The 13,899-nt window shown below is 38.7% G+C and overlaps 1 protein-coding gene across 3 annotated transcripts in view; it reads right to left on the bottom strand.

Annotated features, from left to right (window-relative positions):
* Window positions 1-13,899, bottom strand: part of STK32A (serine/threonine kinase 32A) — a 127,905-nt gene that overhangs the window by 1,087 nt on the left and 112,919 nt on the right. For 2 of the 3 annotated variants that reach the window (XM_077897782.1, XM_077897783.1), the window contains 2 exons: window positions 12,330-12,458; window positions 161-225 (listed from right to left, as the gene is read on the bottom strand). In XM_077897782.1, coding sequence (XP_077753908.1) covers window positions 161-225; window positions 12,330-12,458 — 194 coding nt within the window. Of the gene's footprint in view, window positions 1-160; window positions 226-9,711; window positions 11,855-12,329; window positions 12,459-13,899 lie in introns of those variants that run through there. The other variant, XM_077897785.1, reaches the window with a different exon arrangement.

Raw genomic sequence — 13,899 nt, 5'->3', positions numbered from 1 at the left:
AAGGGCTGAATTTTCCAATTTTCCCCATTACGGATATGTATATATCATTTTTGATATTAGAAAAAATTTAAAAATGTTAATCTCTGAAGGCTCTGCCAGTAAAGTCTGGCTCAAACATTCCATCGTTTGCTGGGCTACTGTTGAACCAGGGCTTACTTACTTTTCTCTGTTGAAAATGATGAACTCCTTCTGGACAGACTCCAGATGCTCTTGGAGAAGGCACGTCTTCCAGGGGAACAGGTGGGGGTGGGGGGGGAGAGAGATGCGGTTAGCAGACCGGTGGGGACCCTCGGACATTCAGCAACCTACTGTCTGTTCACTGATGGGCTCAGATCTAAGAAGCACCAGTTGATCTTCACAATGGACACTGGAAATGTGTGGCAGGAGGCCCCAATTAGAGTAAGAGGGGAACAAATAAGAAACCACAAGAGGATAAAATATGTCACCTCTGCTCCCCACAATGAGGAAGGCTTGGGTTATGATGTCTTCCAGCCACTCAGCCCATGAAGAAACAACGGCCTAAAGGTGTGTGGGGGTGAGGGTTTATTGAGCTGGTTACCTACTGGGTAGTCATCTCCTGGCCCTCCTGTGAATGGTTTGGGGGCTCTCCTTGGGCCTAATTGGGGCCTCTCCTTAGTCCTAATTTGGGGCTCTCCTTGGGCCTTGAGCTCTGGTGGAACATTCCCCTCAATGACTGTATGGGGTTGATTAACTGTACCTCAGGCGCAGTGAGCAGGATCTTCTGCATTTGTGGCTTTCTCACAGACCCTGCTTTGACTCTACTGTCCAGCTTTCACCATCTCTCTTGACTCCCCCATCATAATGGGAAAATTTAACCTCAAAGCAGTGATAATCACCAGGCCTGGGCCAGTGTCAGACCCAGGTCATGTTTTACAAGTCTGCGACTTGTGTAAATACTTCCAAATGACTTCTGATGAAAAAGTATGGCCCGAGGAAAAGATATTTATTCATTCGTTAAAAAAAAAAAAAAAAATCTAGGAATTGGGAAATAGTAGGTCTTCAAGTACTGAAGAGATTTCTTTCCTGAGTGAATGTTTAGGTGATACAAGAGGCAAATAAAAAGGAGAGGACATTTCAGAGGAGCGGGGAGAGAGCAAAACAAAAGAGAGAAACAGGACTCTGCTACACTTACTCTTATTCTCAGAATGGGGTATTTGTAACCCTCAGGATTTCTAGTATCAGTCACGGGGGACATGAAACTATGGGATAAATATAATCCGATTGAGCTTCTTGACAGCAGCTTTACCAAGATTTTTATTTAAAACATTTATGTATTTATATAGATAAAAAATATAATATATATAAAATATATAGCTTATACACTGGGTTCTTAGAAATATCTTTATCAGAAGTGTTGTTTTCCCCCTAGTTTTACTGAGATATAATTGGTATTCAGCCCTGTATAAGTTCAAGGTGTACAGCATAATGACTTGATTTTCATATATTGTGAAATAATTACCATGACAGGGTCAGTTAACACCTATTGTCATATGGATTAAAAAAGAAAAAAGAAAAAAATGGTTTTTCCTTTTGGTGAGAACTCCTAGGATTTACTGTCTCAACACCTTTCTGTAGATCATACAGCCATCATGTTGGACTTTTACATCCCTGGTACTTATTTATCTCTGAAAGTTTGTACCTTTTGACCATCTGCCTCCAATTACTCAAACCCCACCCAACCCCACCCCCCGCCTCTGGTTACCCCAAATGTGATCTCTTTTTCTATGGGTTTGTTGCTTGGTTTGATTCCACACATAATTGAGATCCCACAGTATTTGTCATTCTGTCGGACTTATTTCACTTAGCATGACACCCTCACGGTCCATCCGTGTTGTTGCAAATGGCAAGATTTCCTTCTTTTTAAAGGAATATTAGTTATTCCTCTGTGTGTGTGTGTGTGTGTGTGTAAGTGAGCAAACCACAACTTCATCCATCCATCCATCAATGTTTCCATGCCTTGGCTATTGTAAATAATGCTGCAGGGAACATAGAAGGGCAGATATCCCGTCAACACAGTAATTTTATTTCTTTTCAATATATCCCCAGAAGTGGAATTGCTGAATCATATGGTAGTTTTAGATTTAATTTTTGGAGGAACCTCCATAATGCTTACCATAGTGGCTGTACCAATTTACATTTCCACCAATAGTGTATAAAGGTTCATTTTTCTCCACATCCTTGACAAAATTTGGCATTTCTTGTCTTTTTGATGATGGCTGTTCTCTCAGGTGTGTGGTGATAATCTTATTGTGGTTTTGATTTGCATTTCTCTGATGTTTAATAATGTTGAGCACCTTTTTGTGTACTTTTTAGCCTTCATATATCTTCTTTGGGAAGATGTCTATTCAGATCCTTTGCCCATTTATTGATTGGATTATTTGGGGTCTGTTTGGATTTTTGTTTTTGTTTTTGTTTTGTTTTGCTTTTGAGTTGTATGAGTTTCATACATTTTGGATAACAACACCTTATCAGATACATGATTTGCAAATATTTTTTTCCATTTTATAAGTTGTCTTTTTATTGAAGCAGTCCTACTTGTTTTTTTTTTCTTTTAAATTTTGTTCATAGTGTTTTAGGCGTTATATCCAAAAAGTCATTGCCAAGGACATTGTCAAGGAGCTTTGTTCCTACCTTTTCTTCTAGGAGTTTTATGGTTTCTAGCATTACGTTTAAGTCTTTAATCCATTTTGAGTTAATTAGAGGGAGTTAATTTTTGTAAGATATAGGGGTCTAGTTTCATTTTTTTTTACATGTGAATGTCCAATTTTCCCAGCACCATTTATTGAGGAGACTGTCTTTTCTCCATTGAATATTCTTGGCTTCCTTGTCAAGTATTGGTTGATGGTACTTGTATGGGTTTATTTCTGGACCCTTCATTCTATTCCCTTGATCTATGTGTCTGTATAGCTTGAAAAAAGGACATATGATGCTTCCTGCTTTGTCCTTGTTTCTCAAGATTGCTTTGCCTATTTGGGGTCTTTGGTGGTGCCATATAGATATTATGATTTCTTTTGTTCTTCTTCTGTAAAAATCTCATTGGAATTTTGATAGGGATTGCACTGAATCTATAGATAGATGGCTTTGAGTAATCAGACATTTTAGCAATATTAATTCTTCCATTCCATGAATACAGGATTTATTTCCATTTATATATGTTGTCTTTCATTTCTTTCATCATTGTTTTGTCTTTCATCCTGTTTTTCAGGACAAATGTCTTTTACTTCCTTGGTTAAATTCATTCCTAAGTATTTTATTGTTTTTTTGATGCTTTTGTAAGTGGGATTTTTTTCAGATAACTCATTGTTAGAATATAGAAATGCTACTATATGATAATTTTGTATCCTGCAATTTTACTGACTTCATTGATTAGATCCAACAGTTTTTTAGCGGTCTTTAGGATTTTCTATATTTAAAATCATGTCATCTTCAAATAAGCAATTTTACTTCTTCCTTTCCAATTTTGATGCCTTTTATATCTTTTTTGTTGCTTGATTGCTCTGACTAGGACTTCAGTGCTATGCTGAATAGAAGTGATGAGAATGGGGACCCATGACTTGTTCCTGATCTTAGAAGAAAAGCTTTCAGTATTTCATCACTCAGTATGATATTAGTTGTGGGCTTGATATATATGGACTTTATTAAGTTGAGATATGTTCCTTCTATATCTAATTTCTTATGACTTCTTTTCATGCTGGATGTTGAATTTTGTCAAATGCTTTTTCTATGTCTCTTGAGATGATATGATTTTTCTCTTTCACTTCTGTCAATGTGATCTATCGTGTTCATTGATTTGCATATGTTGAGCCATCTCCATACACATTCCAGGGATATATCCTACTTGACCATAGTGAATGATCCTTTTAACGTACTGCTGAATTTGGTTTGCTAGTATTTTATTGAGAGTTTTTGCATCTGTATTCCTCAGGATATTGACCTGGAGTTTCCTTTGCTTTTCCTGTCTTTTTCTGGCATTGGTATCAGGGTAATGCTAAGCTCATAAAATGAGTTTGGGGGTGTCCCCTCCTTTTTGATTGTTTTGGAAGAGTTTGAGAAGAAATAGTGTTTATTCTTCTCTAAATGTATGGAAAAACTCACTATGGTTTCACTGGTGGACTTTTCTTCATTGGGAGATTTTTGACTACTGAATCAAATTCCTTACTAGTAATTGGTCTTTTCAGATCTTTAATTTTTTCCTGATTCAGAATTGGTAGGTTGTATGTTACTAAGAATTTTTCTTAGTAAAAAAACACCCCATCTTTTCTAGGTTGTCCAGTTTGTTTGTATATAGTTGTTCACAGTGGTTTCTTAAGTTCCTTAGCATTTCTGTGCTATCAGCTGTAATGTCTCCTCTGTCATTTATATTTTATTGATTTGGGTCCTCTCTCTTTTTTCCTTGGTTAATTGAACTAAAGGTTTTTTTCTTTTTTTTAGTATAGTTCACAAGGTGTTTTTATTTTAACATTTGATGTAGTACATAAAATATAAATATATATACATAAAAGATTATACAATATTTTTACATATATAATATTTTATGTTTATATATGTATATATGTTTATGTATTATATATCATATATTAACAAAACATATAAACATACACAAAATTTTGTATTATAAAATATATGTAAAAATACTGTGTAATATATTTATATACATGTTTATATATGCTATAAACATATATGTTTATATAAAAAATATATAAACACACATAAACACATATAAAGCTATAGATACATATATGGACATTTGAAATGTTACTTAAAATATAACATGAGAAATATTTAAAATATTAACACTTAAAATATGTTTAACATTAAAAATCAAGATTATAATAAACTAAAATACAGAAATGCATGTGAATTTGTTTCTCTATCACCTAATCCTGTGTTACCTAAAGATATCAAATAGATACTCAGGGAGGATTTGTGATATGGCACTGTCAACCCCATGAGTTCCACCCCTGGTCCTTGAAGTGTTCACATTCAACATGTTTTCTTTCCTTTACTTTAGATGAAAAAGTTTTAAGAAGTTTAGTGACATGGATAAGTCAACAACAGTAGCCAAAAAGAAAAGATGAAGGAAAGGAGCAGGAGGCAAGGAGTATGGAGGGATGAATGGGTCTTATCTGACTGAGAAGGAAAGGATTGGTTAGAACTCTTTGAACCTAATTCTCAGGGATGAGCAGAGCAAACAGCTATTGCTATTCCTATTTTTTTATATATAAGGGAATAAATGCTTACAAAGGATACATGAGTTAATGTTTAAATCATTACGTTTATGGCGCCTGGGTGGCTCCGCGGTTGACCATCTGCCTTTGGCCCAGCGTGTGATCCTGGGGTGCCGGGATTGAGTCTCTCATAGGGCTTCCTGCAGGGAGCCTACTTCTCCCTCTGCGTGTCTCTCATGAATAAATAAATAAATAAAATCTTTAAAAAAATCATTACATTTAAAAGAATCATATAGGTATTTGGTAAGTAACCAGAACACACACTGCCTCATTTGGTCATGACAGGAAGTATTCACAAGAGATGATAGCTCTCACTGGAGAGAGAGGACATGTACTCTCTAATAGATTGTTTTCTTAAAGATTTTACTTATTTATTCATGGGAGACACAGAGAGGCAGCGACACAGGCAGAGGGAGAAGCAGGCTCCCTTCAGGGAGCCCGATAGGGCACTCGATCCCAGGACTCCGGGATCACGCCCTGAACCAAGGGCAGACGCTCAATCACTAAGCTACCCCGGTGCCCCTCTCTAACAGATTTTAAATACTCTATCAAAGATCAACTTACCAGTATGCTAGTTGTATTAGCGTTGACTGTTCAACATGTAGAAACCATCATGCAGATAGTTACACACCCCACATTCCATCTTCTTAACAAGATCATTCTACCTCTTTCTTATGTTTATTATAAGTTTAGAGCATTTCAAGCATGCCCCTTTCTGCTCAGTACTCACTAATGCAATTCGTTTCTTAGTCTAGAAACACACAGACCTTCTTAACGGTGGGTTAAAAAAGTCTACATGATTACCAGATGAAAAGAAGAGAATGTTCCCTCTCTCTTACAGCTACAGATAAGAAATCTTCATCATTAAGACAAAACAAAAACAACATAAAAAACTGATTCTGGCAGATATTCCTAAGAAAGTCTCTTGGAGGACTTTTGGACTTCAGAGGTTGTTAATAAGCCCTGTGAAAATAAATTCTGTCCTCTAGTGTGTCTATGATATCAAGTGGATCTCTTCCTTAATAAGCTATGGGCCTGGTGATAGGCCCACATTTATATCCCTTCCCCTTAAGATGTAAATATCTACATAGATTACCTTTACAAGTTGAGAAGTCACCTAAGGCATGACTCCCCTCACCTCTTTTCCTGCACGAAAAAGTTAAAAAACAAAAACAAAGCATCTCTACTAGAGCTACACATATTTATGTAAGTATATGCAGAAATATATGTGTATGTGCCAAATATATATTCTATAAATATCAAATATATAAAATAAGATATATGAAAAATATTATAAGAGGTTTTATTTTTCCATACACAAAATTGGCACTGTAGGGCTTTCCCCATTAATAAAGCTTTTTAGTATATACTTATATGCCCACAGAATAAATATATTTTGTAAATTATCTTTCTTGCCCTAGTATCTCTTAAAACAATTTTTTAAGAGAGTAAGTGAGGAGTGGGTGGGGCAGAGGGAGAAGGAAAGAGAGAATCTAAAGCAGACTTCACATCCAGAGTGGAGCCTGATGTGGGGCTTGATCTCTCAACCCTGAGATCATGACCTGAGCTGAAATCAAGAGTTGAATGCTTAATTGACTGAACCTCCAGACACCCCTCTTAAAACAATTTAACCAAAACAAACTGACCAGATAAAACACAGGTAAGTAGGTTTGTAGGATATTTAAAGTACATCTTTAAATGAAAATGATGGCTCTATTAATACAATTAATTGGGCTAAAAAATTATATTGAAAACTGCCATTTTAATGAAATGCAAAATAAGAAAGGAGATGAAATGTGGAGAAGGAGAAGATAAGCCAATGGGTTTATCTTGCACAAAAAAATTTGTGCAAATTTTTTTCCAAGCTGGAAACAGGGTTTAAAGATTGAAGGAGTTGTAGGAGACTCTGCATTATCACTAAAATGATCACACTTGGATTATTGATATCTTTTCCAGGTTTGTGGCTCGATTAGAATTTTCTTGTCAATACTTGCATCTTTTCTAATATGGTGCCTAAGCAGTGATGAATCAGATCCCAGAGCAGCATGGTGACTCTTAGCTACAGTGGGACAGAACTGGAGGCTAAGATACAACTAACAACATATCTTAGTTGTAACTAAGATACAACTAGCATCAATAATAGTGGCTATTATTGATACTCTTGTTAGAGTTGGCTAGAAGAATAGGATGCCTTGGGGTGTGTCTCTGGATGAAGGGGCAGAGGATGGGCAGTGGAACAGGCCTCTTGAACACAGCATGGGTGGGTATTTCCTACTATTGGCAACCATCTGCCATTTAATTTCTTTTGAAATAATGAAGGCATTTCTATACTCTCCGGATATACCACTCCTGAAATGGCCTTATCCTTTGTTTTCTGCATGGCCACCTCTATTCAATCTAGAGGAACCAGATCAAATGTTTCCTCTTCTGGAAATCCTGTCCTGGACCCTCTCTCAGGACCAACGAATAATTCCCAGAGCACTTTGTACTCTAAGGGCAGCAATGACTAGCAAGTTGGAGACATTTCCTGACATAGCCACCACTTTATAATCGTGTATTGAATAAATGAACAATAAATGAATGAACATGGTAATACCATAATGAGTTGCCAAGATTGATCCTCACATTTTAAAAACCTTGATGTCAAAGAGTAGATAAGAGTACCGTTTTGAGGTTCACGAGCTTCCTAATTCTTCTTTGGGGGAATACTAACCTTTATTTTGAAGCAAAATAATTTTTATTTTTAAACCTAGGGTACCAGATTTAGAGGAACTAGAACAGAATTATTAGAGCAGGCAGTTCCAGGCTCTCATCAACAGAAACAAAAACAAGCAGAAACTGTCGGAGCTAACTTTGTCAGAATGCTGGAAAGCAGTCAAAGGTTTTTTAACAACCAAGGAAACACTAAATCAAGAAAAAAAGCAACTTAAAAAATGCTCCTGGGGTTCAAGGAAATCTCTGTCAAAATATTAGCTAAACACAAGCTAACATAACAGGAACTGCAGGGATGACACATGACAAGGAATACAGTGTTTGCAAAAGTAGTTTGTCAAAGTTACTTTAAAAAAGACAAGTACTGCCTTCAACAATTAAAAAAGAGCAAACCCTACAAAAGGAGAGAATCTGATTTCTAGATTTACTGCATTATAATATTCAAATGTCAAGTTTTCAACAACAAAATCACAAGGCCCATTCAAAGGAATTACCCCTAAGGATGCCCAAACGTTGGATTTACTAAACAGAGACTCTATTATTATTATTAATTTTAAAGATTCTATTTATTTGTTCACAATAGAGAGAGAGAGAGGGAGGCAGAGACACAGGCAGAGGGAGAAGCAGGCTCCATGCCGGGAGCCCGACGTGGGACTCGATCCAAGGACTCCAGGATCGCTCCCTTGGCCAAAGGCAGGGGCCAAACCACCGAGCCACCCAGGGATCCCCTATTTTTTTTAAAGATTTATTTATTTACCTTAGAGTGAGAGAGCTGAGCAGGAGGGGCAGAGGGAGAGGGAGAATCTCCAGCAGACCCCAATGCAGAGCTCAATCTCACAACCCTGAGATCACGACCTGAGCGGAAACCAAGAGTTGGACACTTAACTGATTGAGCCACCCGGGTACCCTGAAACAGAGACGTTAAAATAACTATCCTAAATATGCTAAAAAATGTAAAAGAAACCGTGGAAGGAAACCATATGTTAGGGTATAAAATAGTCTCAATACATTTTGAAAGATTAAAACCATGCAAATTATCTTCTCTGACCACAACAGAATGAAGCTAGAAATCAACAACAGAAGGAAAATTGGAAAATTCACAAATATGTGAAAATTAAATAACAAACTCTTCACCATTGTGTCAAAACTATCACCAGAACTTCAAGATAAATAAACAAAAAAACCCAACCTACTAAAACTTAGGGGATGCAGGGAAGGCAGTAATCAGAGAGAATTTTAGCTGTAAACGTCTACCTTAGAAAGGAATATCCCAAATCAATAACCTAACTTCATACCTTGAAGACTTAGAAAAAGAAAAGCAGACTAAACCCAAAGCTAGCAGAAGGAAGAGAATAATAAAGATGAGAGCAGAGACAAATGAAATAGAGAAGAGAAAAACAACAGACATAATCGCACCAAAAGCTGGTTCTTTGAAAAGATGAACAAGACTGACAAATGTTTAGCCATATGTAAGGAAAAAAAAGAAAAGATGCAAATAACTAAAATCATAAATCAAAGTGGAGACATGACTTTCAACCTTACCTTATAGAAATAGAAAAACAGGGTGAACAACTGTATATCAACAATAAGATCTAGATGCAATGAACAACTTTCTAGAAAAAGAAATGATTATGCTGACTTCAGAAGAAATATAAAATCTCAACAGACTTGTAACAAGTAAAGAGTAATCTACAAGTAAAAATCTGTAAGAAGAAACATTCCAACAAAGGAAAGTCCAGGACCAGATGACTTCAGCAGTAAATTCTACCAAACGTTTAAAAAAGAGATAACACCAATCTTTCTCAAACTCATTCGGGGGGAAAAAAAAACAGAAGAGGAGGGAACACTTTCTAACTCATTCTATGGCCCAGCTTCACCCCAATACCAAAACACCTAAAGACATCAAAAGAGAAGAAAATTACAGGACAATGCTCATTATGAATGTAGAAGAATCTTCGACAACATCCTAGCAAACCAAGTCCAACAGCATATTAAAAGATTATGCACAATGAAAAAGTGGGATTTATCCCAGGAGTGTGAGAATGATTCAACATAAGAAAACCAGCCAACATCACACATCACATTAATAGAACTAAGAAAAGGAAAATGTGCAAGATTATCTCATTTGACTCAGAAAAGGCATTTGGCAAAATTCAAAACCCTTCATGATGAAAACACTAAAAAGCCGAGAAATATAAATGGTACTTCTTCAATAAGATAAAAGGCCTTTATAAAAAAACTCACAGTTAAAAAAACTCACAGCTAACACAATACTTAATGGGAAAAGGTATTTCCCCTAAGATCGGAAAAAAGGCAAAGACGTTTGCTTTTACTATTGTTATCAACAGTGCACTGGAATTTCTAGCCAGAGCAGTCACGGAAAGAAACAAATTAAAGGCATCTACAATGTAAAGATAGGAGTAAAATTATACTTATATGCAGATGACATGGTCTTATATATAGAAAAATCCCAGAGAATCCACAAGGAAGCTGTAGAGCTAATAGAGCTAATAGATGAGCTCAGCAAAGTTGCAGCATACAGAATCAGCAGAGAAAAATTGGTTCTGTTTCTACACACTAGGTCTTAACAATCCACTAAAAAGAAAAATAATAATTCCATTTCCATAGTTTCTGAAAGAATAAAATACGTAAGAATAAGTTAAACCAAGGAGGTGAAAAATCTGTACTCTCAAAAGAACAGAACATTGCTGAGAGAAATTAAAGATAAATGGGGTTTGGGGTAACAAATAATTTTGGAATTGAATAGCGGTGGTGGCTGTATAACATCGTGAATATACTTCATGCCACTGAATTGTATGCTTAAAAATGGTTAAAGTGGGAAATTTTGTGTTCTATATACTGTACCTAAATAAAATTTTTTTTACCTCAATAAAATTTTAAAAACAAAACAAAAAGGTCAAGCAATGTACACTTCCCTGATTAGAGATGGAAGGGCCTGTTTTTATCATTGGCAAAGCCACTTCCTGGTAAATGATCCTGAGGTTGATAGGAGGCCTGGAAGAAAGGGGGAAGCAGTGGGTGATGGTAGAAAATGCTAGAGTCTGTACTGCTGGTAAGTGGTTCGTGGCCTTTCACATCAGGAGGGAGGCTTCCTGGGGCCCGGTGTTGGGAAAGAAGTAGGGCAGGAGTGGACCCCAGGAAGATGCTGGTGGGGCAACATGACTTTGTAACTCTCGGCAGAGCGATGCCTAATTTTCCCTGTCTGGTTACAAGATTTCCTTTCCTTCCAATATGCTGAACCTCTTGTTTATGAGCCTCTACTGTATTCAGGCACTTGTTGGGGTTCCATGAAGATACTGGTGGGTAAGACCTGGTCTTCCCCCACAAGGAGCCTTCGTTTTAGTGGGATAGGAAAAGAAGTGCAAACACATAAATATGTGTAAATTATGTTAATATCATGAAGGCATTAAAAATTGAGGCTGAGAAAGTGTGCAGGAGCGAAGGGACCTTCTCTTCAGCAAATGGCATTTAAGGTGTAAAGGATGACAGGAAAGCCCCTGTGTGAAGACCTGAGAGTGGAACATAGAAGAAAAAGGGAAGAGCCAGGGTCCTAAAGAAAAGTGAAGCCTATAGGCCTTGAGGGTCAGGTGGTTAGAGGATTTTGAGTGAGGGCAAGGATGATCCAGCACGAGGATGGCTGGGGAGAGGACACGGACCAGGTAGAGGGTGGTGGGCCCGGTAGGAAGTCATTCACAAATCACCGTCATCACCGAAACTTTAGAACATTTATAATAAAGATGAGCTCTTGGTCTTGGCTACGTTCTGGGGCCTGTTCGCCGAGGAGCCCGTGCGGGCAAGCGCTACAGGTGCAAAGCAAGAGCAAGTCTGGAGGAGCCAGTGGGTTCCGACGCGCAGAACTGACCGTGAGGAGGCTGAAGGGAGAAGCCACAGGCGCGGTGGGGGGGGGGGGGGGAGGGGTGTCTGTGCCACAGCGCAGCACCCCTTGGAAGGTGGTAGAAAGTACTCGAGGGCGGGCCTCTGGCAAGGGGCCCCTTCTATGACCAACGTGGGGAAACTGTGAAAGTACAGTGTTCCTGGAGGACTAGAGAAATGAGGGATATCGAGCATGTTTGTTTGTTTGCAGAACTACCAGTTGGTGTGTCTTCCGGGAAATTGTACAATTTGAAGTGAGAGCTGGAGGGGGGCACTAGCTGCATGGAGTTGGCGGCAGAGCGAGGGGTCCGCAGTGAAGGGTCACGGCTCTGCTGTGACCCAGAGCTGCCTGGGTGCTCAGCGACTGTGCACACACAGAAGGGTGTGGGGTGCTGAGGGGTCCTCCCCCCAGAAGCTCCCAGGCCTGGGCCTGGGCCTGGGCCTGTCATCAGGAGGAGGCCCACGCCCGCTCACCTGAGAGGAATCACATTTCCTCATCTCCTTCTCCTTCTTCGCCAGACGCTTCTTTTTCTTGTGAAGAGGCTTGGACTCCAGAATCATTTCTTCGAGTTCAAAGGTGGGGTCGCAATTCAGCCTGCCTTTCTGCAAGAAAGACCGGTTGGCTCAGTCCTCGCATGCGGGGTCACTCTACAAATGCCCCGGAATCCCACCTATTTGGACGGAGCGGCCGGCACAGGGGCTGCGCTTCCTCCCCTGAGAGGACTGGCGGCCGTGCTGGCTTTCAGGCTCCTTTATTTTATTTTATTTTATTTTATTTTATTTTATTTTATTTTATTTTATTTATTTTATTTTATTTTATTTTATTTTATTTTATTTTATTTTATTTATTTTTTACTTTTTTAAAGTTGGTATTCAACTTACCAACATATAGCATATCACCCAGTGCTCATCCTGTCAAGTGCCCCCCTCAGGGCCCGTCACCCAGTCACCCTGTCCCCCCACCCACCCCCCTTTCCACTACCCCTTGTGCATTTCCCAGAGTTAGGAGTCTCTCATGTTCTGTCTCTGTCTCTGATATTTCCCACTCATGTTTTCTCCTTTCCCCTTTATTCCCCTTCACTATTTTTTATATTCCCCAAATGAATGAGACCATATAATGTTTGTCCTTCTCCTATTGACTTACTTCACTCAGCATCATACCCTCCAGTTCCATCCACGTCAAAGCAGATGGTGGGTATTTGTCATATCTAATGTCTGAGTAAAGCCATCAGTGTGATAGATCACATCAACAAGAGAAAAAACAAGAACCATATGATCCTCTCAATAGATGCAGAGAAAGCATTTGACAAAACACAGCATCCATTCCTGATTAAAACTCTTCAGAGTGTAGGGATAGAGGGAACATTCCTCGACATCTTAAAAGCCATCTATGAAAAGCCCACAGCAAATATCATTCTCAATGGGGAAGCACTGGGAGCCTTTCCCCTAAGATCAGGAACAAGACAGGGATGTCCACTCTCACCACTGCTATTCAACATAGTACTGGAAGTCCTAGCCTCAGCAATCAGACAACAAAAAGACATTAAAGGCATTCAAATTGGCAAAGAAGAAGTCAAACTCTCCCTCTTTGCCGATGACATGATACTCTACATAGAAAGCCCAAAAGTCTCCACCCCAAGATTGCTAGAACTCATACAGCAATTTGGTAGCGTGGCAGGATACAAAATCAATGCCCAGAAGTCAGTGGCATTTCTATACACTAACAATGACACTGAAGAAAGAGAAATTAAGGAGTCAATCCCATTTACAATTGCACCCAAAAGCATAAGATACCTAGGAATAAACCTAACCAAAGAGGTAAAGGATCTATACCCTCAAAACTACAGGACACTTCTGAAAGAAATTGGGGAAGACACAAAGAGTTGGCTCCTCGATTTTAAATGTCGTTTCCTTCCTAAAGGCCCCGTGAGCCCTCTGAGGGAAAGGAAATCGCGTTCTAGTTACTCTCCTAAGGCGGGAACTGGCGCTCGGTTTCCCAGGTAGTTCTCAGGTGCGTCTGGCGGACAGGTAGAGGGAATCCCCC

The sequence above is a fragment of the Canis aureus genome, chromosome 5, assembly GCF_053574225.1.
Source record: "Canis aureus isolate CA01 chromosome 5, VMU_Caureus_v.1.0, whole genome shotgun sequence".
NCBI classification, from domain to species: domain Eukaryota; kingdom Metazoa; phylum Chordata; class Mammalia; order Carnivora; family Canidae; genus Canis; species Canis aureus.
The sequence above is the reverse complement of the archived record's forward strand: the minus strand, read 5'-3'. Positions and strand labels throughout refer to the sequence as shown.